The sequence below is a fragment of the Lissotriton helveticus genome, chromosome 5_1 (assembly GCF_964261635.1).
Source record: "Lissotriton helveticus chromosome 5_1, aLisHel1.1, whole genome shotgun sequence".
Lineage (NCBI taxonomy): Eukaryota > Metazoa > Chordata > Amphibia > Caudata > Salamandridae > Lissotriton > Lissotriton helveticus.
In genome coordinates this window covers 1,570,067,604-1,570,094,579 of record NC_136065.1, presented here as the reverse complement: position 1 = coordinate 1,570,094,579, position 26,976 = coordinate 1,570,067,604, and the positions used below count along the sequence as shown (strand labels likewise).

The following is a 26,976-nucleotide window of genomic DNA, read 5'->3' as shown; positions in this document are numbered from 1 at the left end:
GGGTATAAAGCAGGGGTCACGGAGAGCGCCAGAAGTCCGGCCGAACCTGGAGGAACCATGACCCTGCTGCTCCTGTGCGCTGCCCTCGCCCTGCTCCCGGCCACGCCCCTCGGGGGCCCGCTGCCAGGTCGCGTCAGAATGGTGAGATGGATGATAATAATAGCTGGTTTTCAAGTATATGTAGCGCCTCATGTTAAACATCCGCTGTTTTTAAGCGCTCCAGTTAACTACTTTTTGTATTAACTAATGTGTCGTGCTAGTATGGATTTAGGGGTTTTATGTATGCTTTAGTATCTCCTTTTGGTAGGTTTTGGTCGCCTTAAAGGGAAATACAAAATCAAGGACAGAATTCGACAGTCCTATCAAACGGGCAAAGAGAGGGCAGTGGGCGGATGGTGTAGGCCAGGTCGGATCTGCTAGCAGAGGTGTGCGAGCCACTGAAAGGCCACGCCGGATCCCGCCTGGCCCCCCTCTAGCGCCCCTCGGACCGTCGAACCCAAAACGAGCTTTAGAGGGTGGCTTCTACCTGCTACCCACACTCTCACCTCAGGGGCTAAGAATTAACGTCAAAGCATTAACCTCCGATACCAAACAAACAAGGGAAAGAGATTTCCATCTGGTGGCTGAATTGCCAAATGTGTAACAAGAAAACCTGTCAAACAGTCCGACCTCTCTGCTTAACCAAGTTGTGCGATCCTGGGCAAATACTTTATTTCACCTAACCTTATTTTTCCTCATTATCGAATCCAAGAGCACGTTCAAATAACTTCAGGATCACTGCTGTACAAAACCCTCCTGTGTTTGTTATAGTAGGCTATAAGGTTGCTCCCTCTTTATAGAACCTAGACCACATGTAAGGTACAAAAGAAAAATGACTTGCCTCTTAGTTCAGCAATGGCTTTGTCGTGTGGGAGGTAGGTGAAAAAGTTCTCGTTTAAAGACTTTCACTTTTAATAAATGTCTCCTTGCAGTGATTCATACAGTCTGTGCCATATTATAGAAAGGGCCCTAGGGCTGCAACCAGTGGCGCAACTAGTGGCAAATTTCCTGGGGGAAGCGGGGTGGGGGGTGGCGGGGTATGGGAGGGGAGGGTTGGCGGGGTGGAGGTGCCTAAGAAAAAAGGTCGGTCGTACTAATTCTTCGAGCAATAGGCAGAGTGGAGAAGCAGGGGCTCTAAGAAAGGGTGAAAAAAACAACAAAGCCTCATTAACAAGCAAATGGTGTTTTAAAAACCTGTGAAATACTCAGGTGCGGCTGTGTGTGTGCCTGGAAGCTGTCTCAGACGGGCTAACACACACGACGGGGGGCTGAAGCCCTTTAAGCCCAATGGCGTTGCGCGCCTGGGCGCAACAGGCATGTGTGCCTGCTTTCTGTGCTCCTGGGGCACTTTGGTATTACAGGAGGGGCCGCAGACACCTGTGCCGCCCCTTCTGTAATACAGATAGCACTGGCACACACACCAGCACTATCTCAAGCAGGTGTTCCTATGCAAGTGAGGGAATCTCTTTGGCTCTGCACCCGTATTATGGACGTGGACGCAAAGGCAAACATGCTGTTAGGAGATGCACTGATAGTGTGCCACAAAAAGGTGACACACTTTCAGTGCGCCTCCTCAAGGCAGTCCTCTGGAGGAGAGAAATGGGGTCCCCTTGAACCCCTTAGATATCCCTTTGCAGGTGGATGCAGTCACTCATGGCACCCGCCTGCAGAAGGATCTCTCCCTCCTTTTGAAAGTGCCGGTGGGTTGCCTCCTGCCTGCTTTGAAGCAGCCTCTCCGTATTTCAGTTGAATGTGCTGCTCTCAGGACAGCACAAGTTCACGGCTGCCCTGTGGCCAGCGCATTTACTGTAATACAGCGCACTTTCCTTGTTTGCGCATTGGCACACCTATGTAAAGGGGCGCCATAGCGCAAACAGGGAAAGTGTGCCGTATATATAACATTCAAAAGAGTGTATTTCTTTAACAAGCAGAAGCGTTTCACCCTAATACATCATGGGCCACATTAAATAAACTTTGTCATATTCTTACATAGTGTTTTTTTAGAGTTGGGTGAGCCACTGAAGGCTAGAGGTGCTTGGAATGCCTGGCTGTGGTTCACCTTAAGATCTGCTTAGAATATCGAGCCCAAAACGATGTGAGGTTTCACAGTAGATGTGGCCTAATGGCTACAGCTGTCGAACATGTTACATGGGAACCCAGGTTCAAATCATGGCCTTGGCTCACCATCCTGTAAATCCTGGCAAGTATCCCTGTGCCAAAATAAAAAAAAATAGTAATGTAGCTTGTGTCTTTTGTAAAGCTCACTTATGAACTTTATGCAAGGTTTGCGCTATGAAAAACTGCCAAAAATAAAATGTGGATTCTGCCTGTCATCACACTCTATTCTCATACTCATACTCCAAAAATTAAGACAAAATATGACTCTGTAATGTTAGAAAGATATACCCATATAGTGTCTGAATTGCACAGTGAGAAACTGAAAATTTGGGATCAATCCCAGCTTCTCTTTTTGTCTTTGACCAAATTGTGTGATCCTAGGCAGATACCTTATTTTAAAGAACCTCCTTTTGTGCTCATTATCACATAAGAGACCACCTTCAAATATGTGACTACAGCATGCAGGCTAAACAAAAACCTCTTGTGTTTGATTTAATATCGTATAATGTTGCTTCCTATAAACTAAGGCTCTATGCCACATATAGGGTGCACGAGACAACAGCCTTGATTCTTTGTTCACTAATAGCAGGGCAAGGACAGGAATGTTTCACAGTTCATGGTTAAAAACTTTCACTTTTAAGAAAGGATGTCTCAACGCAGATACATACTTTGCTGTGATAAGGTGAAATGCTTCCATGTGTTAAAGAAATACACTTTTATTAATGTTGAAGACACCATACCATATTTTAACCTGGTTTGTTTAATGATTTACATGACAAATATTTTTAAGACTGGCACAAACTCTGGCTCTTAGATCCAGAGATGACCTTTTGCTTAGCTCTGGCTCAGCTCTCCATGTTCATTTATTGTGTCGTCCACCTCTTGGCTTATTTCACGATGATTTACATGCCAAATATTTTCATTGTGCAGCTCGTGGACTGGCTTTTTAGAGCCAAGCCACTCTCTTGGCTTGGCTTTGGTTTAGCACCCCTTTAATTTGTTGACTGGCACACCTCTAGCTGCTAGATCATTCCATGCATGCAGAAAGGTGGCGACTCTCCACAATTTGAACCTTAAACCAGGAAGAGATGTTGCTCGGCACACCTTCAAAAGAGATTGACACGTGTGTACCTCACGCGTGATTACTCCATAGCAGGGCCTCAAGTTTGAGCGAACTGGGTTGGAGGTGCCTAGATTCAGAGGAATGCACATGGAGCTGACTTCACAAAGAGCTTTTTCTTAATATTTTGTTACATATACTCTTCTGGTGCTTGTTCATTTTTTAGGTAGAAGCCTACCAGGCAGAACAGCTGTCTGGTTTGCTAAAGACCTCTTGGGAACATTCAGAAAGCTGACCTAGGAATGCCTTCCGCTTGTTGCTTACAATTGCTTTGTGGTGTGTAACTCACATTTTCTGGCTATCTATTTGCTGGCTTTATTTGCTTTAGGCTGTCCAGCTTGAGTTCGTCCCTCCCGTTACACAAACCTCGTTTACTGTATTCTTCCATGAACTCGATTTCTGTAAACAGGACTTTAAATCTTGCTCTTCTATTGGTGCATTTGCTGTGCATTCAAAGACAATGATCAAATAGCAAACACTCTCTTCTGAGGAAGCTTGGTGTTTACTTTTCTCTGTCTGACTTCGAAGTGAGAGAAATTATATGACAACTATGCTGAGTATACATGCAAGAGGGAGGGTGTAGGATGTTATTTGTTCTAGCACATAACAAAAAAAAAGTGTGCTGATGTTGCTGAATATATTTGAATTAGTACAAATGAAGCACATTTTATTTGTAATTCTGAAGTGAGGTAGAAACAAATATTTGAATATGCTCAAAACACATCAATACGCTAGGTGATGACATTTGCACGCGGTATCATTTGCATGCAGTAAAACCGTATTTCAGTGCAAATGTAATGGTAATTTTATTGAAAATGTGTTGTCTGTAATGAAAGTGCGCTACCACACCATGCATACTCCACACTATGTTATTCCGCTCCACTCCACCCCTTTCCACTCTTTGCCACTCCTTTCCACTCTTTGCCACGCCACTCATTCTTGGTCACTCAACTCCACTTCATGGCATGCCACTTCACTCTAGGACCCTCCACTCTAAGACACTCTAAAGGCATGCCACACCACTCCAATCTACCCCACACCACTCCGGTATACACCACACCACTCCATTCTACCCCACTACACTCCAGTCCTTTCCAATTTACCCCACTCCAATGTACCCCTACTCATCCCAGTCTAATCTACCCCAGTCCAACCCACTCCACACCAATCTGCCTGAATTTGCGTCAATCTACCCCACTCCACTCCAATCTACCACAGTCCATATTACCCCACTTCATTCCAATTTACCCCACTTCAAACTCTACTGCAATCTATCCAACTCCTCCCTACTCTAATCTCCCCACTCAATCTAATCTACCCCACATCACCACAATCCACTCCACTCCAATCCACCCAATCTACCCACTCTGCCCAATTCACCATACTCTCTTCTACTCTACCCAATCTAATACACTCTAATTCACTCCAATCTACCACAGACCACCCACATCTACCCCACTCCACTCCAGTCCAATCTAACCCACCCCAATCCAGCCCACTCCACCCCATTTCAATCTACCCTACCCAACTCCAACCCTAATTACCCTACTCCAACGTACCCCATCCCATCCACCCTCTCCCCTCTGCCTCAATCCAATCTACCCCGCCCTAACCCAGTCTACCCAACCCAATCCACCCCATCCAACCCACACACTCTATCCAACTCCACTCCAATCTACTCCGCTCCAAATTACCCTACTCAACTCTACCCACTCCACTCTAATCTACCCTACACAACTATAACCTACCTCTTTCCAATCTACCAGTATCTACTCCTGTCTAGCCCACTCCTATCTCACTCCAATCCACCCCACTCCACTGCAGTCTACCCCACTGCCCTCTGATCTACCCAACCATAATCCACCCACTCTTCTCTACTCTACTCCACTCCTCTCCACTCTAATCTACTCCACTCTAATCTACCCCACTCCACTCTAATTTACTCCTCTCCACTTTAATCTACCCCACTCCACTATACCCCAATCCAATGCACTTCACTCTTACCCATTTTATGGCACCCACTCCAATGTACATCAATATACTTCCCTCTACCCCAATCTACACCACTCCAATCTAATCTACCCAACTTCAGCCCAACCTACCCCAATTCAATCTACCCCACTCCTCCACTCCAATCTATCCCAATCTACTCCAGTTCAAACAACTTCACTCTGCTGATGATTGACCTGTAAACATTCAAGGTTTTTGCTTCTGTAGCGGATTTTATCAAGTGATACTATTTGGTGCTGCTATGTTTTACTTAGCATTGATGCCCTTTATTCAGGCATTCAACTATTAAGACTTGTGTATTTTAAATGAAACATTGTTCTAGTTTTGATTAACTGAAACAATAAAAAAAACATTCACTACTACACTCCACCCAATCTACCCCACCGCACCCCACTTCAACCTACCCCACTCATTACACTCTACCTCACACCACTCCAATCTACCCCCACTCTACCCCACTCCACCCCACTTCAACCTATTCCACTCACCCCACCCTACCCACACCACTCCAATCTACCCTACTCCCACAATCTACCCTACCCCACTCCACTCTACCCCACCACACTCCACCACACTCCACTCTACCCCAATCTACCCACACTCCATTCTATGTGAGCCTGCTAAAATCCACCCAATCTACCCCATTCCAATCCAATCTACCCAACTCCAATCTACTCGACTCCACTCCAGTCTACCCCACTCCAATCTACCACAATCCACCCCACTCAACTCTTGTCCAATTCTACCCCTGCCCAACTCGCACCTTCCACATCACTCCACCCACTGTAAGCCATGTTGAACAGCAGCCACACTGGTGTACATAATAGCTAAAACACATTGCCAAAGCCAAAAGCTCTCTGATAGTTGGGACCTATTGGCTTTGCCAAAGCTTTGTTTTGTCCTGTTATCAGTTCCTTACTCTTCCTGTTTTCCTTTCTTTCCATCGTCCTATCTCTTCTCCTTCCCTCTCAGCCCCAATTTTGTACAGGCGAAAAGGAGATGGGGTACCAAATAGATGAATCAGGCGAGGGGGAGTAGGGGTCGCTGTGTCTTCACAGGCTGGTCTCTGCTGGGAGGCAGTCAGCTAGGTCTGATCTGGGAGCACAGAGAGACCCCACTCATTGAAATTACCAGCTGTAGAGAGAGGGGAATGAAACAAAAAAAAATGTAACGCTGTATGGGGGCGTACAAATGATGGCTGGACGAGTCAGAATATTTAGTCAGCGGTAAGCCTTGCTCTTACCCTGACACAGTTGTGTACAGGGTTAAGGATGCGTATTTTGGTGACTGGCTTTGGCCTTGGTGAGGTAGAAGGTGCGCACTGCTGATGCGACACACCCGATCTGGCACTTGTCTTGTCGGGTCCTGAAGCGTCAGAATGAGTCTGTGCTGTCATTGGAATTGCCCAGGAACCCCAGTGGCATGACTAACCTTCATGATAGTCGACAGGCCACCAGTGCATTAAATGGGCCGGTACTTACCGGTACTGAGTACCAGCACTTCTAAATTTTCGGCGCTTGAGTACCGGAACTTCTCTTTGTCCAAAGAGAGTACTGGTACTCATGGGGATGTGAGTCAAGCTCAGTGAAATTGGCATTTACTAAAAAGCGCAACACAGCTGACAACGAGTGGGTCCGTTTTCCTGAAGCACTCTGATCGAGTGCTAATCTCCCCTTTCAATGTGTTCATTTATCGGCGGCCCGTAGGCATTCATTCAGAGTTGGCAGGAATATTGGGAGGGGCCAGACTCACACTGTGATGCTTGACGCAGTCTCCACTCAGGCTCTGTCTAGTCCATAACACTGTAGGTGTGAGAGCAGGGTTTGCTCACAGGCATTTCTTGTGACTCTGGAAATCGAAGAGGCAGCTTCCTGCTGGCATAGCAGACTACAGCAGCACTTGTTTGCAACCAGACTGAGGAGGAAGGAGGTGATAGTGATAAGGTAGCACTGCGCGTGGGATCAAGGATTAGTAATGGGGGCAACAACTAATGTTCATGTTTCTAAAATACATTAACTGAATGCCCTGTCTGCGTGCATGAATGCTTAAATGGTGCCCCTGGCCGGATCCCTTTGCGCTGCCCATAGCTCCGCCCCCTAGCCACACCCAAAGCCCCGCCCTATAGTCCACATCTCAATTTGGTGAGTACCTGCACTTATTTTGTTCCATTTAAAGCACTGCAGGCCACCAATACTCTCATAAAATTCATTCTTGAAATTATCAGCCTCTGATAAGACTCTGAAGCTGAGGCACTTCTATATATGCAGGCTTGTGTGAGTAGTAAACATTGCGGTGTGGTGAGAGTGTGGATGTAGCTGGAGTTTATAACACCCTGCATCAAGATCAAGGTTTGGTAGGATGCAACAAACTGTTCGTTTGGCCAATGCTGTAATGGTAGTCACCATAGCTACAGCCATTGACCAGTAAGCAGAGAAGGACTGCTATATGTGTGTGTGTCAAGGGCCATAACGTTCACTGAAGCCCCTGTGTTTGGGAGCTTAGACAGACACAATGTTGATGGCTACTAGGCATTAGGAGTAGATACATTTTGGGACTTAGTCACAAACTGCATTTTATTGTACTTTTAGTATTACTACTAAACTACTACCAAAATACTATTCACAAACATACAAGTGTAAATCCCCACTTTAAATTCTCCTTTTTTTTCTATGAAGCGGTCCGCACACATGCCAGTCTATTACTTAGTAGTAAAGGTGGGAGAGGCCAGGGCAGTGGTTGATAAATGGGGCATAGTTTCTACAAAATAAGTGGGGTTTATGGAGAAGTAAAAACAAGTTATCAGAGGTTATTGAGGGTTATGAAATTGATGTGCACCCACATTCAAAAAGTGTAAACCCATTGCTATTTACAAAGTGCACTTCTAAAGTTACTACAGCCAAAAAGGACCCAAAACACTAGTAAATATGCTCCAGTTAAGGCTGAAGTAAGTCCAGCACCACACATGGCCAACCACTGGAACTGCAATAACCTCACATCAAAACCAATGAAAGTATAGATCAATGTTGTGTGGATGGGAACATATTTGATTTGGTGCTAACACTGAAAAACACGTTTGTTGCTTAGCTTGTACGATGGAAGGGTCAAAATAATAGTATGAAGACATGCTTGTTAATGCACTGGGCAGCTTACTAAATGGGGGTGAAATGCTACTGTACTTGGATGAGTTAGCTTCCTATTTTCTCATGGTTTAATGTTGGTTGATAACTAAATGCGCCATTAGAAATATTTGCTAGTTCTGTAAGGAAAAATGAGGTATTTCCCCTCAGCTGTAATCTCCTGTGTATATTATATGACATATACTTGCATCAGAGCAACAGACTTATAATATATGAAACTTAATATTGTTGCAGTGTAAAAACTCAATTAAAATATAATGAGAAAAAAATGAAGGTAAAGACTTAAAATAAAGGCCTGTAGGAAATAATGTTTAATGAAATTAAATGATTTAAACTTTTTAATAATATATATGTAATTTAAAATTAAAATAATATCCAAAATGAAACATATTTATTAATTGTAAAATATATTCACAAATCAGTGTTTATTACTTTTACATAATTCTATACATTACATTTATTAATTATTAGTACAAAGTACAAAAATATATATTTTTAACTTTAGGTGGAGATTTTTTAAATGTAAACTGAAGAAAAAGAATTTTTTATTTAATGTAATATATTTAAATTAATTAAATATTTAGTTCAAAATTAAGTTAATAGTGCTTTAGCATCTTTTAGTTTGTTCTAAATTTAAAATAAATACATCACATTAATTGCCATTATTATTTAACATTACAAATATTTTAACAATGTGTTCAAGTCTTAAGTGTTTTTACTTTTCCCTATACTTTAACATAAAGAGATGCCTGCCACCGGGACGGACATCTCCCTTTGCTGAAGTATAGGGAAAATGTAATGTCAATTATCCACAAAAGCGCCTGACTGCTAGGGCTCAGATGTGGAAGCAAGTGACGCAAATCAATTGTGACTTTAGTTTTGCTGGCTTCTTTACAACTTTCCATGCGTTTGTTCATCAATTATTCTTACTATCAGAAGCAGTGGGTTCATACCACATGACGAATACGCACCACATTTTTCAACAAGTATTTCCAATGGATTTCGTGTTAAAGTGTGCCAAATACCTCCATGGTGGCCGAATGTTTGCAGAGCCTTTGAACGCGCGAAACAGCGTAAACGTAATGGTTCCGGTAAAGGCACAGTAAGCATGTCCATGTTCCTGACAAACACATCTTCCTCTCTCAGGAAGTACTTTTCCAAGGTTCTTTCTGGGCTATGATAAAGGGTTTGGTGTCTCTTTTCCTATTGTCTTGTCTTTAGCCGGCCAGTGATGAGAAGCCCAGTTGGTGCCTAAATGTGCCTTGTTAGCACAATCATTCCCTGAGCTTTGTCATTTGATGTTGACGGCTACCTTATCAATTGGTTAATGGTTTTAAGGTCAAGGTACCGAGGTATGGTATTTCACAGATATGTTTATTTTCCCCAGGCACAGAGTTGGCCCCTTGGCAAAGGATGGCATGGTGCTTCGTGGGAGAAGAAACACCACCTAGGTAATGATTCAATGCCATATGGATGCTTGGGGGAGAGCTGATTGTCACTTTATTTTCTCATGTCAAAGTCCCATTATCCAATGCCTCACTTTAAAATATCATTGATTTGTTGTCACAGGATGGTACGATGCGCAGAGGGAGTACGGATCTGGGGAGGAAGACCCTGAACCTTCAACTCAAATCCTGAAAGTTAATGAAGCTTCTGGTGAGTCCTGCTAATGGATGGCTAAGAGCGAGGGCGATGGCTGGGAGCAATGGGTAGAGGTTACAGAAGATCTGCAAGGTGCCATGATGACTGCTAAGGGAAGTACTTGACTTGAGCTAGTATATACTTGTGGTCGGCACCAGCACTTATTGGTCCTGACCCGGTCACATGGACTATTTCAGGAGGCCTGTGGTAATCCAAGTATGTCGCCGTACGGTAATGTAATACAGTGGAGACTGCAGGTCATCTGAGGGCTCTTTATCAGATAAATAGGTAATACTTCTAATAGTAGATGCAAAAGTAGAAGGTCAATAAAGACCCACCTGGAACAGGGGAGGGGTGCACACCTTACTTATCACAGATCGCCACCAGCTAAGCCAACGGTCCTGGCCACACCACATCATGGCAAGGGGACAGTGTAGATGATGACTATTTTCACACAAACATGAATGCATAGAGGCTATTGAAAGCATCCACAGCGAGAGTAACAGATACACCACAGTGGACCTGCTGGAAGACGTGCCGATCCTCCAGAATCCAAGAAACAACAACCAGAGGTGCGCAGCAGCCTTCTTGGTCTCTGTGAGTACCGGCCTTCTGAGGCATTGATGTCTCATGCTATACTAGTGAAGGTGCTTGATGGGGATGTCACTAATGTCACGCAGTTATTCGCACAGAGACCATCTATGCATACTAACCTGTTGGCCAAGTGTTGTAGCACATGGGCAGGGCAGCCCATGACTACGCTCCTCAATCTTGGGTTGGATTTGCAGCACCATTGGGGTGGGACTGGTCATGTGCAAATAGAGGTACACATGTGCACACCCAGTTATTATCTTGGCATGCCACAGCGCCGGGCTGCCTACTTTCAATCTCCAGCCTACGCAGTGGCCCATAAACATTTCAGTGGTTGCCCTGTGGCTGCAGACACCAACCTGAATCCACCTCACCGACAGCCTGTGTGTGCTGCCTACCCTGGATGCCTGTCAGCCGGGACCCTGCACCCTCAACTGTTGGCTCGGAGTAGGGACCATGTACACATACAGAGCAATATACAGAGCAAAAGTGTGCTTCAACTGGCGTGCACCAGTGAGTCAAGGAAGCAGCAAAGCTTCCTACCGGTTAGCTGCCCTTCCAGACCATTAAACCTGTCTTGCTGACTCTCTTGAACATCGTGATATACGTTCAAGTGCCGCAAAAGGTTTTACTTAAAGGTGCTTGTTGGACTGTAAAAGAGGAAAATAACTGACCCATTCCACAGCGGTGACTGATGATAAAATTATTTATTAAGTGCACGTTCACCAGCAGTTTCTTGGCGCTAGTCGGGAATGCTTGGACAGGTGCAGTGAAAAATGTTAATTAAAAGCCTGGGAGAAGAGCCACATCTTGAGAGATTTCCTAAACAGAGGATAGGAGTGAATTTGGTGCAATTCTGGGGGAAGGGTGTTCCAGAACTGAGGTACCAAGATCGAGAATCTTAGTCCACCATGTTTTTTTTTGTTTGAATGAGCAAGAGGTCAAGAGGTTCGAACTAGCAGAGCGTAGCGCACAAGAGGGAACATAACGCTGAATTCTGTTGGCAATAAAGGCGGGTCCGTGGGATGACAGAGCTCTGGATCTGGCAGCCCAGTTTGAAGAGACAGCGCTGAGCAACTGAGAGCCAATGAGTACTTCTAAGCAGGGGTTTCGCATGGTATGATTTAAGCTGGCCATAAACTAGTCTGGCTGCTTGATGCTGTACAAGTTGTAACCGGTGTGATTGGTATGCAGAGATTCCGGCATAAAGTGAATTAGCGTAATCAATACGCGACATTACTAAGGCCAGGGTGACTTGGATGAGGGCCTCGAAGGATAGAAATCTGCTGATTTTTCGAATCCTGCGTAAATGAAACAAACAGACGGAAACTACCGGATTAATCTGGGTCTTTAAAGTGAGGTCGCTGCTGATTATGACGCCAAGGCTTTTGACCGAGCTGACTGGAGAGGGTGGATGTCCCAAGGAAGGGGGCCAAAAGTAAGAGTTCCAGGGGTTGGCTGAGGTCCTAGTGAGAACTAGCTCCATCTTATCAGAATTGAGCTTTAACTGGTTTAAGTTCATGCAGTTTCTAATGAAGGTCATGGTTGATTGGAAGTTCTCCATTGCGGAGGGTGACGAGTCAATGGTGAAGACAAACTGGAGGTCATCGGCGTAGTTAAAAGTGACTACTTTTCTCTTCCGTAGATCTAAAATCAGTGGGAAAATGTACAGATTAAAAAGAAGAGCAAAGAGAGAAGAGCCCTGGGGGACCCCGTAGGTTAGTCTTTTTTTCTCCGACGTGAAATCGGAGAGACGGGCTGCTTGGTAGCTGTCATTGAGGAAGGAGGTGATACATTTTAGTGGAAGGCCCCGGATGCCGGCGTTCTCGACCCGCTCAACCAATAAATTGTGGTCGACGGTGTCAAAAGCCGCCAACAATTCCAGGAGTACTAGTGTCTGCGAGATATTCTGATCCACCCCCTTCCTGAGTTCATCGTGAACCGCCAAAACGATGGACTCGGTAGAAGTCTGGACATTTTTACAACACAGTATTTCCTCCAACCTCTCCTTCATCAACGATCATTACTGTTAGGCTTAAGTGGTATGTGCAGGTTGCCTTGATCATACCAACCTGAAACTGAGGGTCCATTCTTTGCCACATATAACTTGCAGGCGGTTTTCCGATTTTTGAGCCTAAAGATTAGAGACCTATACCCTAGTGAATTATTCCTTCACCAGAATACCCTTTCAGCTTAATGTCTGACGTTTCTAATTTAGGGCCTAGTTTTGTTGCAAACTTCTTATTCCACATCTCTTTATTTATGATTGTATAGAGAGATCCTGAGTCTGCCCCAATTTGTATCTTAACACCCCTTAAGGACATTGTACAAATAGTTAAAACGAAAGACCCCAAACCATCATTTACTTTATTTATCTCTGCTGAATTTATCTATTCTTCCTCGCCCTAACTCCTTTCTTCTACACATTTCACCCAGTTCTTTTTCCTTTTGCAACCTTTCAAGAAGTGCCCCATTATTCCACATGTCGAGCACTTTTTCTTTAATGCAAGACATGTCTTATTCTATGCTAAATGTGAACCTCTATCACACCTATAACACTTAAGACCTCTATTCTTCTCTGCAGTCTTAGATTCATTCTTTTGAAATTTCGTATATTTCTCATTATCCTTGGTCCCCACTTTACGATCCTCCTCCACCTGAGTATCATTTAAGTCAGATTAATGGCCGTTACGCTTCTTCTTGATAATTCTGCCTTCCTGATTATAGCTAAAATGTCCTTTACGTCTGCATCCCTATTTACCTCTCTTGAACTGTGGGATCTCTTACACGCATTACAACTTGGTCCCTTACTAATTCCTCTTGTATAGGTCTAAACTTGCAATCTAGTGCTAATCTTTTGAGATCCACCAGATATTCATGAATTGGTGTGTTAAGTTCCTGTTTCCTCTGAAAGAATTTGGGTCAAATTATACCACTAATGAAACAAAGGGAGAGGGAGAAGTATAGACTTGTTTGCCTTCCCAACAGTTAAAAAATTAGTAACAAGAATAAAACAAGTCTTCTACCTATATCTTTTATGTATTTTCCATAACCTTATTTTGTTGCTGTTCAAAGTGTCATTGATTTGGAAAACACAAGGGGGCCAATTGCAATGGAGGTCGGAAAGCCTCCGACCTTCGGTCAGAGACTTTCCAACCCCAATCGTCAGTTTCAGTTCCAACTGGCTGATTATGTATCAGCAGGTCAGAATTGTAAATGGCCAGTCATTCCGGATGGATTCCGAGGGGCTCAAGGAGCCCGTCAACCAGTCGGAACCGGCTCGTAATCCCAAAGTGCGGGCCTTTCCTCCTTTGGGATTACGATGCACGATTTCCGGAATGGTGTTCATGCCGGCCTGTCCAACATGGAAACCATGTCGTAAAGTTTGTTTGGGGACCTTTGTGTGTGTAGCCTCTGGTTGGGGACCAGTGGGGGTACCAATGGTGCCCCAGTTTATTCCTGCACCTCATGGCAGGTACCTTGAGGTGCCTGTCACAGGGTGCAAGGATGAACAGCACCTCCAATTTCTCTATGGGAGCATGTATTACGGCCGGTTTATGGCCGTAATGCATGCAGGAGTGCAACAAAACAGTGTTTGGTCGCATTCTAATTAGTCAGTTGGGACCGCCAACCGGAGGTCGGTCGGCCCCAGGACTGCAAAGGTGTTTGGCAGACTTTGTAGTTAGGCCCATAGTGTTTATAAACAAACCCTCACTCACCTATCTAGTAGGTGACATGCTTCATCCCTGGGTTCCCACCCTGGTGGCCAAGTGCTTCCAGGGTGTGCTGCGACACCTGATTACAGCAGAGCTGGTTTCTATGATGGAGTGATCTTGTGGCTGTGTGTGTGTCACAGCATAAGGTGAAAATAAAATTAACTTGAGACTCATATCCACAAGTTGTGATTATATTTTCAGGACTCTCGATTAATATTAAAAAATCATGGGGGATAGTTGTGGGATATTTACATTTCTCCCGCTTATCCTTGATGTGGTTAGCATGTTTCAGCTAGATTGGCTTTCTTCAGGACCAAAGAATATGATAAACTCTGGGTGTTATGCAGTCAATACTTACTGAACCCCGACTGTTAGTGAAGACAGTACTTGTTGCATTCAGTCTTAATTATAGGTAGCTTGTTGCACCTTGGGATACTGTGAGGAGGTGGGCCCTGTAGTCAAACCTTCCTCAAGGTGCCTCACCAGCATACAAACCTACTACATCCTTGAAAGTCACGTAACTTTTAGTTCACATGCGAGTTTAGCATATTCTTACATAAGTGGGAGCAATTTAAATGCCCCACATCTATCCACCATGATTGAGTGATGGTTCCTGTGTTTTCCAAATCAGTTATACCACTACACACATTAGGTGCAAAATATCGATCAAAGCCACTTATAGCCTTATCAAAAAAATTTGCATCACCTCCCTCACCTGTATCTTTAACCATATGTTCATATACTTTCAATCCCTCTGGACCAACAAAATGCAAAAAAATCCTCTTCTTTTGATCCTCCGACATCTTTCCTTCCTCATCTATAGTATAAAAATAGTTAGAAAAAATACTGTAGGTCTAAAATATCCTATTGTATTCTCAGGCGTACGATAAGCCACATGCTGTTTTACTATTTCTGACCACCACTTAGTCTCCACTCTCAGTAGGAAAGGTTTATAAATTTGTCAATGAATCTTTTTTGTAGCTCTGCCACTGCACTGCGTGGTTTTCCTGGCATTTAATACTAGTCACCAAATGTAAAGACACAATGCTGTCTTTAATCTCAAAATCCAAATTTGTTCCTCATAAACGGCAGTACATAAATGCCTGTCCAATGTCTCCAATTTACCTGCGGCAACTGATGATCCCCAAACCTTAAGCATTCTGGAATCAGAAGCAGCTTCTTACAGGCTTCAATGAAAGTAACATGAAATAACAACATACGTGAAAGCAAGATAACACAACAAGACCAGTTAAAGAAAATGCCATCCTAACACCTCCTACCCATTTTGGTGCCACCAAGGAACCAACAGAATGGGATTTTGGATATCTTCTAGCTCCCAAGCTCACACAGATGACCTGTGCATTTTTGGCATGACACACAGGCCCATTTTAATTGTTCAAGAACCATTAACATTTCTTTGATGACTCTGTGGGAGGTGAAAGATTAATTTCTTTTAAACCATAAATAAAACACTGTATATACTGTGTTACGACCAAGTGCAAAGTACGGAATTGATCCTGCTGGTAAACTACATGTAATACAGACCATGCCATACCATGCATTTCCTCAGACATTCAGGCTGTACATGCATATGGCTGATATCTCATCTCCATCTTGCATGTCCTGCAGGGGTGTGGTCACTCTATGGAGGAAGAAGGCTGGATGGGTTTGATGCAGCGGAACTGCAAGACCTCTAGCAGAATTCATATCCTACTTCCTTATGACAGGATGTATTTTTGACGCCCACAACCCTATCCTATGGAAATGAACTTTCACCTAGAGATTTGTAGCAAATGCTTCAGTTAAGACCATTAACGTGAGTTGCTTTCAAAATCTGTTTTTATTTCACAATTTGTGGTAACATGCAGACACATTCCTGCTCTCCAGGCATGAAACAGTGTTAACAGAGGACCTTGTAGGGTTCATAAACAGATAACTACAGGCAGAGGGTTCGAAAAAGAGGTTTCCATGAAGCTGCTTGTACTCTGTGGCTATAGTGGGGAGGGTGCAAGCATTAACTGCAAAGGAGTTCATAACAAGCATGAAGCCTGCCAGCTTTTGCAGTAGATGGCTGAAATATTCAGAATATAACCTCAGTTGCTCTTCTCCTGTCTTCATTGTTCTCAGGTAAATCTCCCTTTGGTTGGCCACCCCTTGTATTTGGTGACATCGCAGTGGATCCCCTGGGAAACGCAGACCGATGTGCCTCTGATCGGTGCCGCTGGCCCAGCGCTGCCAACGGGCAGGTGCTAGTGCCCTTTCAGATCTCTACCGCCTACTGTAAGTAATAAGTCATTGTTTGTTTCACAAACTTTTATGGATTTTAAGTTGTTCCTGCAATTGGATATTATTAATGAAAAACCTGGTCTCATCACTTGCATGCAGTTCCATAAAAATAAAACGGTGATTAACTTTTCAGACTGACTGATGTCCTGTGACATAGAAATTATTATTAGTAAAGTATTTATAAAGCGCATCCTCGTCCCCTAAGGGATATCCCAGAGTTAGACCTCTTACCTCCCAGTTCTAACCTTCACCAAATCCACCCATTCTGGATTTCTTGATTCGTCTACAATATATCAAAGCCTCAATAGCAGAGTAGAGATCCTGCGTTGGCTTATAAATTGTAACTCTGTCACATAGGATTGCTGGACCATTGTTATAAAGTGCTCTGTGCGCGTGGCAAACTAGCCTAAAAATGAATCTCTTACGAACTGGAAGCCAGTGAAGAGAATTGAGACAGGCCAATGTGGAACTCCTGCTAGGCCAGTTACAAATCAGTCTTGCCGCCGCATTCTGAACAGACAAGACATGTGAACAAATAATCCGGCATACCCATATATAGCGCATTGCCGTAGTCTAGCCTACTCATAATCTTAACTTGAATGCTATTCCTTCACCATGTCACTGGGATCCACCAAACCAGCTCCTGCATTGAAAGAGAATCATCAATTAAACCCCCCAGATTCTTCACCACCCTTTTAGACCTTGGTGTGGATTCTAACAACAAAGGCCACCAAGAATCATTCCATACCATACCTTGCAGACCCAACCAAAAAACAATGTTTATATTTTGTCTGCATTAAGTTTTAAACAATATGCCTGCAACCACCCTGCTGCTTCAGAGAGGCAGCCACTTAAATTCCCCTGAGTCACAGAGTACTTGTAGTCGATGGAAATAATCAGCTGAGTATCACCAGCATACATAAAGATCTCAAGGCCTAACGCCTTGACAGTCCAAGGTGACAAATAGATGTTAAACAAGGTCAGACTCTGGGAGGATCCCTGATCAACTCCACATTTCAGTCCCTGATTGCTAGGTTTAAAATTGGGCAGCTGTATCGAATGAGATCTTTACTTAAAAACGAGTTAAACCACTCCAAGGTAGAGGAATGCAGACCAATTTCATGCAGCCTCTGAAGCAAAAGGCGATGAGACACTGTGTAGAAAGCCGCAGACAGATCTAAAAGGATCAGGGCTGCTAATTTACCCTGATCCACGAAAGACCTAATACTATCCAAAGCCACCAATGTCAATGATGTGGACATTTCTGTGATCATATGGGCATGAATTAGCAAATCAGAGACCCATAACTGCCATTACTGCAGGCCATACCCAGCCGTGGCTATTGCATATATAGCTTGGACTTTTAGTCTACTCATTGGCCTGCAGTCATATATGGTCAACTTAAGTGGAACTTCAATGCCAACAGTTTCATTGAGTTGGTCAAAAATAATGTAGACTGCCTCTTTAGGTGTGGCTGTTCTTGCAATAATCTTGTGAACTCCCAACTAGTGTTTTGACTTGTTTCTCTGATTCTTTGTTCCTATTAGCCCCGAATGAGCGAGCAGTGATTATGGGTGCCATACAATCATTTTCCACACGCACCTGTATTTCGTTCAGACCTCGAACAAACGAACGCGACTATCTCTTCATCGAACCACAGAATGGGTCAGTATGTGTGCTTCATGTGGCATTTTCAAGGGAAGTGTTTGATGGGTATTTTCTCGACAGCCCATGTGATGGCACAGTGTCTGATAGGGCATTGTTGGCATAGTGCCAGATGAGAATTTTTATTACAGGTTGTGTGATTGCCGTTGTTGGCAGTGTCTAATGGCTGATTCTTAGGTGAGTGCATGTGAATATGTGAGGGATGCTGTTTGACATCAGCACGTCTGATACAGACGTCTCTATCTGAGAAATGAAGAATATATAGCAATTGTATAGCACACATTGGAAGTGCTGCATAAAAGTAGTGTGGCTTTACTGGAATGAATCAGATAAACTCATAGTTGGGCTAACACAACTTGAGTATAAATGATAATCGAATTGTGGACCCTGCAGGCTTGTGATACTAAAGGGATAGAACTCTAAACTGATCCCGGCAGGGCAGGGCTGGCTGTAGCGGGCACCGGACATTCCTCCGGTGGGCCGGAGGGGTGTAGGATGGTTTTGTTACAGTGGGACGGTTTTCCATTGATTCACGAGCCAATAAGTGATGGTCTCACTTTGCACTGTTAGTAATAGGTGTATGGGGGGTTATCAATAGAGGAACGATGGGCTCTGTATGTTAGGAGTGGCAACATAAAGAAACTTATTCCATAAGGAGGTTCACTAAAGCGCCATTAGAAAGTAAGGAAAGGGATGCGCTATTTACGTATGGTTTCGATATTGAAGTGGTGAGAACCTATAAAAAGACACCCAAGGACACATATATTTCACCTTCTGCCCCTTGTTCCAGTTATTTGAAGGGCAGTGAGGCCTACAGGTAGCCGGGTGAGAGTCTAGTATAGGCGAGCAGCCAGTGTAAGAGTACTCATCACAGTGCGCCCTTCCCCTTCTGCAGATGCTGGTCCTTCATTGGACGGATCGGGGGTCGTCAGGTGGTGTCCTTACAGAGGAATGGCTGTGTCTTCACCGGCACGGTGCAGCACGAGCTCCTCCATGCCCTGGGATTCCACCATGAGCAGAACCGCAGTGACCGCGATGGCTTTGTCACCATCCTCCTCCAGAATGTGATGCCGGGTAAGTCTAAAAGGTGCGAGGTAACTAAGCTGGGTTAAGACTTGATCTACTCCATACGGTGTATGGAGTAGATCAAGTCTTCTATGGCATCTACTCCATACGGAGTAGATGCAATAGAATATATACTGATTTTATTTGCCTGGGTTTGGTGAACCTCTGTATTCTGTATATCAGCTTTTTTGGGATGCTATGAGAACGAGGGTATATGGGGAAGGCAAGGGTTATGTAGCCTTATGGTGAAGTCATTAGCTGGAGGCAATGCCAAGCCTTTCACTGTGACAATAAATGGTACAAATGGAACAGCCACGATGACACACAAACAAACCGGTATTACTGGACCAGTAAGCTCAGGTCCTGGTTAAAAAGAAACAAACGTAAGCATACATTGCAGCATAATGGTGTAGGTGTAAACCAAGTTTTACAACAGTGCACGATTGACGATATCAGCAAAGTATGCAGTTTGTCATTATTCGTCCTTTTCACCTGACTTGATCAAGACTGCAAATGTTGAAAATGCGAAGTATCTAAACAACAAAACTGGTGCCAGGAAGTCACCATTGAAGAAATGAACAATTGTGGATTACAGGAAGTGAAAAGGCACTCCAGTGAAGAGCAGGAACCAAGACAGATGGACTGCTGATGCCCTTTTTGAGCAGGAGAGTGCCGGCACAGCGGTCTGTCCCTCGCTGATGGCGTTAGACTCACCCAAGCTACCGCCGGTCAAGGGAAATTGATACAACAGATGGCAGAAGTCAGAGAAAGAGTCAAACCTCCTGTATCCAAGGATAGGTTCCTTTCAGCTAGGTCGATTTCTTTCCCGATAACACCCACTGCACAGGTCTAAAAAGGTGTAAAAAATGATGTCATGCGATTCTATACTCGCCTTTGAGCTGGAGACTTTGCACTTTCCCATGACACCTCCTGCTGTCAAACAGACCCCTAGGCCAAGTGATAAAAAGTGCAGAGAGCAAAAAATAAGCACCAAAATAAGTGCCAAGTCAATTAAATAGGAAATGGAAACACCCCCCTAGACCATTAATCGTATGTGCAAGAAAGGGGTACCGAAATATCTTAAAAGGGAAGTCAGTCAGGGCCAATGAGTGGGGGACCAGCCCAGGTCTTGGTCGGGCGTGGATGTGTGCAGACAGGTCCACTCTTGGCCCTGTCTTCGCCCGGGTGCGTCCTGCACCGTGGGGAAACCAGAGAACTTATATAGCGTGATGCTGTGTGGCCCAGTGACCCTTCCTTCTCATGGGCTGGGGTTGTGGGCAGTGAAGTCCACATTTCCTGTTTACTACGACATTCTCTGAAGAAAGAATGTTTTTTTGTCTTTAAATCTATGAAGTTTGCTGATAAACCATGAACACTGATATGTATTACTAACTTCTTTTTCTTGTTTTGGCATTTACTGTGCTATGGAGAGACTCTGTCAATTTCAGGATCAGTGTCTCAGTCACTATTCTTGCTGAGTTTGGCTTCAGTCAGAATATTCTTTCTTTTCTTCCATCCTTTCTTCAAGAATTCTTCCAGATCCAGGAGTGTTGTTTACTACTTGAAGGTGGAAGGGGCTACGGGTGACCCTCTTCAGACACCACACTGTTGTTGTCCAGAATTTCTGAGAGACACTGGCCAGGATGCCAAAAATAAAACAGCACCTGGCAGAAAGATGCGGCGGCTCCTCCGCTATGGCGAAGGAGCGTTGCTCCCCTCGCCAGCACTCTGAGAAACGTGAAAAATAAAACGATAATAAAACGGGTTTAAAGCCCATTTTATTATCCTTTTATTTTTCATGTGCCAAGTCTTGGGGCAGGGCCAGGGTGATGACAGGCTGGAGGGGGAGTGGTGGGCACTGCCTTCACTGGGCATGTGGGCATGGCCGGCCATCTCAGACTGGCCAATCCCAGGTGCGCAGCGAAGCTCTCTCCAACCCCAGCTGCATTGCCGGGTTGGAGAGAGCAGGCACAGGCTCCCAGTCTGTCTGGGAGCGCAAATCATCAGGACTCAGGCCAATCCTGAAGCTGCTCTCATGTGAGCAGCTTCAATATTGGCCACAGGAAATTCTGGGAACCTGTGCCTGCCTGCAGTGGAGAGGAGTGAAGCAGATAAGTGCGATTGTGGAGGGCAGCAAGTAAGTTCTTTTTTATGTTGTTTAATTTGTCTCCATCCCCCATCCATCCCCCACCCCGCCCCACCTCTTTTCCCAAACACAAGCTGCGACTGAAGATGATTAAGATGTTTATGGAGAGATGATACCCACAATACAAACAGGTTCCTTGATCTCTCTGTGTCTCCTATGTTCTTCCACATTAAGGGGACCAAGGGTTACTCCAAATTGCACAGGACCTTCAGTTATGTCAGAGAAGTCTTCAGTTGTCTTGAGAACGAGAGGCCTCCTCATCCAGCTTTCCTTGTCTCATTCCTTACTATATGCAGTGTGGAAGTACACTTCTTATTAGTACCTTAATGTAGTATTTGTCATGATATTATGGGAAACTGAACTTGAGACTTTATCAACTCGTATTTTAATAACATGAATAATGATTTCTTGTAATTATTTTTTCTTAGGCTTGGAAAATAATTTTGAGAAGGTGAACACCAATAATCTTGGCACACGTTATGACTATGCTTCAATTATGCACTACTCGAGGTACGTTTTGTGAAACAAAATTGGAGATGCCATTGTTTAACAGAGAACAGCGGTTTTCACTTCATGAAATACTGCACAAATGATTTATCGGATCTTGGGAATCTTGGGTTGGATATGGCATCAGGGGCTATATGCATACATGCAGTGCATTCTCCTTCATAGTGCTGGGCGCACCTTTTAAAAGGTGCCCCTAGCGCAATAAAGAAAAATGCACTGTATTATGATGAATGCGCTGCCCCCAGGGCACCCGCGAACTTGCGATGCCCTGGGGGCAGCACATTCAAGTGAAAAACTGAGTGTTTGCTTTGAACCCGCTCCCTGTTTTCAGAGTGCAGGCGGCACCCGCCTGTACTTTTAAAGAGGATTGGAGAGCTCCTTGTAGGCGGGTGCAGTAAATGCTATTGATATTGCAGAAGGGGCTGCACAAGCGCCTGCACCCCGGAGCACTTTGTGTAATATGGCCCCTGAGCTACTCTCATTATCACTTGCATATGCCTTCACCGATACGCCTACCCTACTACACCTATTATTCACTGTCATTCTAACATTTCTAGGCAGCACAGATAAAGTATGTTAATTATATGTAAAGCAAGCTTGTTAAATCTCACTACTGGGTTTTACAAAAAGCGGGCTTGGGATATCTGCCACTTTTGCTGTGGTGCAACTGCTATACAAAGCATGTATAAGGGTAAACAGTGAACGAATGAGAATAGTGTCATGTATCATTCCACATCCCCAGTGTAGCCCACAGGTTCCTAAGGACAAGAGAAAACACTGAAAATATTCTCCTAAAATTCCTCTGTACTAAGGACACTGAGAAATAGAAGTTTCTCTCAGGGCTAAAAACTCATTCTGTATTTATTTTCTCAAAATCTTGATTTTGTTTGACCTCAGGTGACCACCTGATAATTAATTAGCTACATTTATGACTTTTGACCATTCAGTTGAGTCACAAACTATTGCATTGTCACCTGAAGCGACACAGAAAATGGTGCAGGAAGGGCAATCTCACTCAGGTAAATCGAAGACGTAATCAAGGAAAAGCCTACTAGAAAGAGCGGTCAATATTATGCTTTACCAAAGAGATATCAAGTTCTGTCTAAAGCTAACATATCTGAGATCAGGTTATTGAACACCCTCTCTACTGGATGTAGAAGGTTGTATCCCATCTTGAAAGCAATGCAAAGAGTTTGCTATAGTTTATGGAGATGTACTTAGCTCTTAAGATTTAACACGATTGGTGTTCATGATTAATGGAAACTAACATTGACTCCAGCTCACAGGCTGCCATCAACATGCAGTCTTGTCAAATACTCTAACTATGTGTTTGCAAGATGACCAGCCTTTTCACTTAGAGTGTTCACAGAGGGGTCATTGCCTCTATGTGGACAAGGCACAATAGTAGAAGTTGCGTTGCATCTGCTCATACTTGTGTTTCATTACAGGAATGCCTTCTCACGCAATGGGAGTCCCACCATTTTGCCTAAGCCCGATCCTAATACTCCTATTGGGCAATCTCGACAGTTCACTGAAACCGACATCGCAAAGGTCAACATGTTGTATTGCTGTAAGTAAACCAGTGGTCATAAGTGATTCACTTCATGTAGTTTATGTTGCTTTGTAATTTATGGGATGGTGTGGGGACTACTGTAATACCCGGAGGCACCCAGGGAGTGCGCCTTCTTTATACCTCAGTGGTATAATATCAGTACACCCAGCATTGTCACTTGGTGCTAATAATATATGTTATGTTATCTTATGTTTTATCTGTAGAGCAGTGTTCACATTTTGCATGACTTTTCAGCTCTGTACTAACTCAATACTGATCCTTCTTGAAATGTATACTTCGCTTCCCTCTGCGTTCATGAGTCTATGGGACATATTTACAAGTGAATGGCGAAGCGTGGCGTTAATCAAAAATTACTAACGCTCTGAAAACGCATGGATGCACCGTATTTACAATGGTACAACACATCCCTGTGTTTTCCCTAGTGCTGGCACTAAACTCAGCTGCCTATCTCCCATGCAGGCACCCTTGCACCATAGTGCAAGGGTGCCTGCATTGAGGGAATGATTGTTTATGTGCAGGAAGGTACTCCTACCTACACATAAACAATCACTAATGGTGATATGTAACTCCTATTTGTCCTACATTGTACAGCACACATAGAAGTTGCAAAACGTCATTTTTTAAATGATTTTTTATGTGCAGGAAAGGACACCTTCCTGCACATAAAAAATCATTCATGGCTATTTGCTGCTTCTATGTGTGCTGCATAATGCAGCACAGATAGAAACAGCAAAATAAGAGGAGAAATTAAACTTTTTTCCTCAATTCGCCATGTTAAGACCAAGTTTTCCTTGGTCTTAATTTTGGAGCTGCCCCATATTTACACCATCCTTGTAAATAGGGGGCAGCGTCAAAATCAATGAGGGTTGCGGCGGAATGCCCACAGCAACGCCCATTACCCGCCCCTTTCACGCAAAAGTGTAACATGGAAGGGGGCCTTATTTACAAGGCGGTGTTAAGCCACTTAATGTAGTTTAACGCCACCTTGTAAACAAAGTGAAGGGATTATCGCCACAGAAACTTCTCAAAACCTCATGTTCCTGTGGAGATAAGTCCTTGTAAATATGCCCCTAAATGTTCTCGTTATAGTATAGAAAGCCTTCCATCTCCCTGTCGATTCCATAGCTAGGTATATTGTGTTGTACACTGAACAGCTGTAACATATCCTCCCTTTTCTGCAGGTTTTGTTATCTACCTCTACACTTTAACATTCCTACTACTTTCCACAAGGTCTTGTCATATTGTTTACCTGCTTTTAGGTCATCCTACATTCAATCTTGAAAATACTCAAAAGCAAAGAAATCTTGCAGTGCTGCTACCTGTGATGTGACTGGTCTTTGCGTGGGGGTGTGCACTGTTACCTATAGTGCTATAACTGTTCTGTGTGAACGCAAGGAAAGCTAGCACTGTTGCCTGTGCTCTCTGTCTTCTGTCTGTCTAACAGAAGCTTGCACAAATGCTGCTTGTACTGTGATTGTTCTGTGTGTGCCTGTGCTCTGTCTTCTGTCTGTCTAACAGAAGCTTGCACAGATGCTGCTTGTTCTGTGACTGATCTATGTGAGTGCAGGGAAACCTAGAACTTTTGCCTTTGCTCTCATTCATGTGTCTGTCTAACAGAAGCTTGCACAAATGCTGCTTGTACTGTGACTGTTCTGTTTGAGCGCTAGGGAAGCTAGCACTGTTGCCTGTGCTCTCACCCTTGTGTCTGTCCAACAGGAGTTTGCAAAGCTGCTGCTTGTACTGTGATTGATCTGTGTGAGCGCAGGGGAGTGAGCACTGTTTGTTGCCTGTGCTCTCACTCTTGTGTCCATCTAACAGAAGCTTTCACAAATGCTGCTTGTACTGTGACTGTTATGAGTGTGCGCAAGCATAACTGGCACTGTTGCCTGTGCTCTCAGTCTTGTGTCCGTCTAACAGAAGCTTGCATAAATACTGCTTGTACTGTCACTGTTCTGTGTGAGCACAAGGGAAGCTAGCACCGTTGCCTGTGATCTCACTGTTGTGTCCGTCTAACAGAAGCTTGCACAAATACTGCTTGTTCTGTGACTGTTCTGAATGAGCGCAAGGGAAGATAGCACAATTGTCTGTGCTCTCAGTCTTCTGTCTGTTTAACAGAAGCTTGCAAAGCTGCTGCTTGTACTGTGACTGTTCTTTGTGAGCGCAGGGGAGCTAACACTTTTGCCTGTGCTCTCACTCTTGTGTCCGTCTAACAGAAGCTTGCACAAATGCTGATTGTACTGTGACTGTTCTGTGTGAGCGCAAGGGAAGCTAGCACATGGTGCCTGTGCTCTCTGTCTTCAGTCTGTCTAACAGACACGTGTACAGCTGCTGCTTGTACTGGGACTGTTCTGTGCCTGTGATGGATGCTTGGACACTTGCTGCTCATAATTTACCTCCTCTCCTCTTGTGCAGCACAGAACTCCTGGATGTAGCACACCTCTCGTCTGTGTAAGGGGAGTGTCCTGCTGCTGCTTGTGCTATTACTGTGCAGTGGGCAGGAGGAAGGCATGTACTGCCATTGCACCTGTTGTACTTGTTCGGTATGCGCAATGGAAGTCTGCAGTACTGGTGCTGTACTATACTGTCTGTGTATGAAGGAAGCTTGCCCTGTGGCTGCTACCCATTCTGTGACTTGAAGCTTGGTAACATCTTTTCACCATACAAATGTCAAAAACATGCCAGTGGTAAAACCTATTAATCCGCCTTCTTCTTCCCTCTTGCAGCGAGGGGGACTCATTCAAGAACTCTACTCTAAAGCCTACAGGTGTATGAAGATGAAAAGTGATTCGAAGAACTGAACTGTGCCTCTGCTGACACGCTGTCTTTGTTTAGCACATACTCAACATTCCTAAATAATAAACCTATGTGGACATCTGCCTTCCGGCTCATGGAAAGCATGTACGTGTCTCCTGCCCTGTGTTTTAGGCATGCTTGCACCACTTATTTTAGTTTCACGTCAGTGGCAGATTTAAAAGGAGGTCAAAGATGCCACGACCTCTCCCCCTCATCTGCAGCTTATATTTTGTTTCTGGTGTCCCCCCTGTGGGCTGGTGTGAAGTAGCGTGGTTTGGAACTGCAGCTGACCAATGGGGGCCCACGGGGAACCCGGTGGGCAAAGCCTGTGAGACTGTCTGCAAAGATTGTCTGCTAAAACGAAACAGGACTAGTGGGACGTGATTACCAAGAGATGCAAAGTTATGACAAAACATGGGTCCCTGATGACCAACCATGAACGTTGTGAGATGTTGATCCTTTCTTTATGTGATATGCAATAAACTGCGGCCTTTTCTTTTTCCATAACCTTGTGTCCTTCGAAGTATGTGGGAAGAAGGGAGGGGTTGTGAAAATTCACACAAACATAA

The 26,976-nt window shown here is 44.3% G+C and overlaps 1 protein-coding gene across 1 annotated transcript; it reads left to right on the top strand.

The window, feature by feature from the left end:
* Positions 1–26,976, top strand: LOC144753709 (hatching enzyme 1.2-like). Its single transcript, XM_078641301.1, has 9 exons — positions 1–141; positions 9,812–9,875; positions 9,994–10,080; positions 16,500–16,652; positions 18,206–18,323; positions 19,219–19,397; positions 21,963–22,044; positions 23,490–23,611; positions 26,338–26,976. The coding sequence occupies exons 1-9, from the start codon at positions 58–60 to the stop codon at positions 26,367–26,369; spliced, it is 921 nt and encodes a 306-aa protein (XP_078497427.1). The 5' UTR covers positions 1–57; the 3' UTR covers positions 26,370–26,976.

Excerpts from the sequence above, each read along its gene's own strand:
- LOC144753709 (XM_078641301.1), top strand. The coding sequence starts at position 58 with ATGACCCTGCTGCTCCTGTGCGCTGCCCTCGCCCTGCTCCCGGCCACG. Across the intron at positions 142-9,811 it reads TGCCAGGTCGCGTCAGAATG|GCACAGAGTTGGCCCCTTGG; the intron begins GTGAGATGGATG and ends TATTTTCCCCAG. Across the intron at positions 10,081-16,499 it reads GAAAGTTAATGAAGCTTCTG|GTAAATCTCCCTTTGGTTGG; the intron begins GTGAGTCCTGCT and ends CATTGTTCTCAG.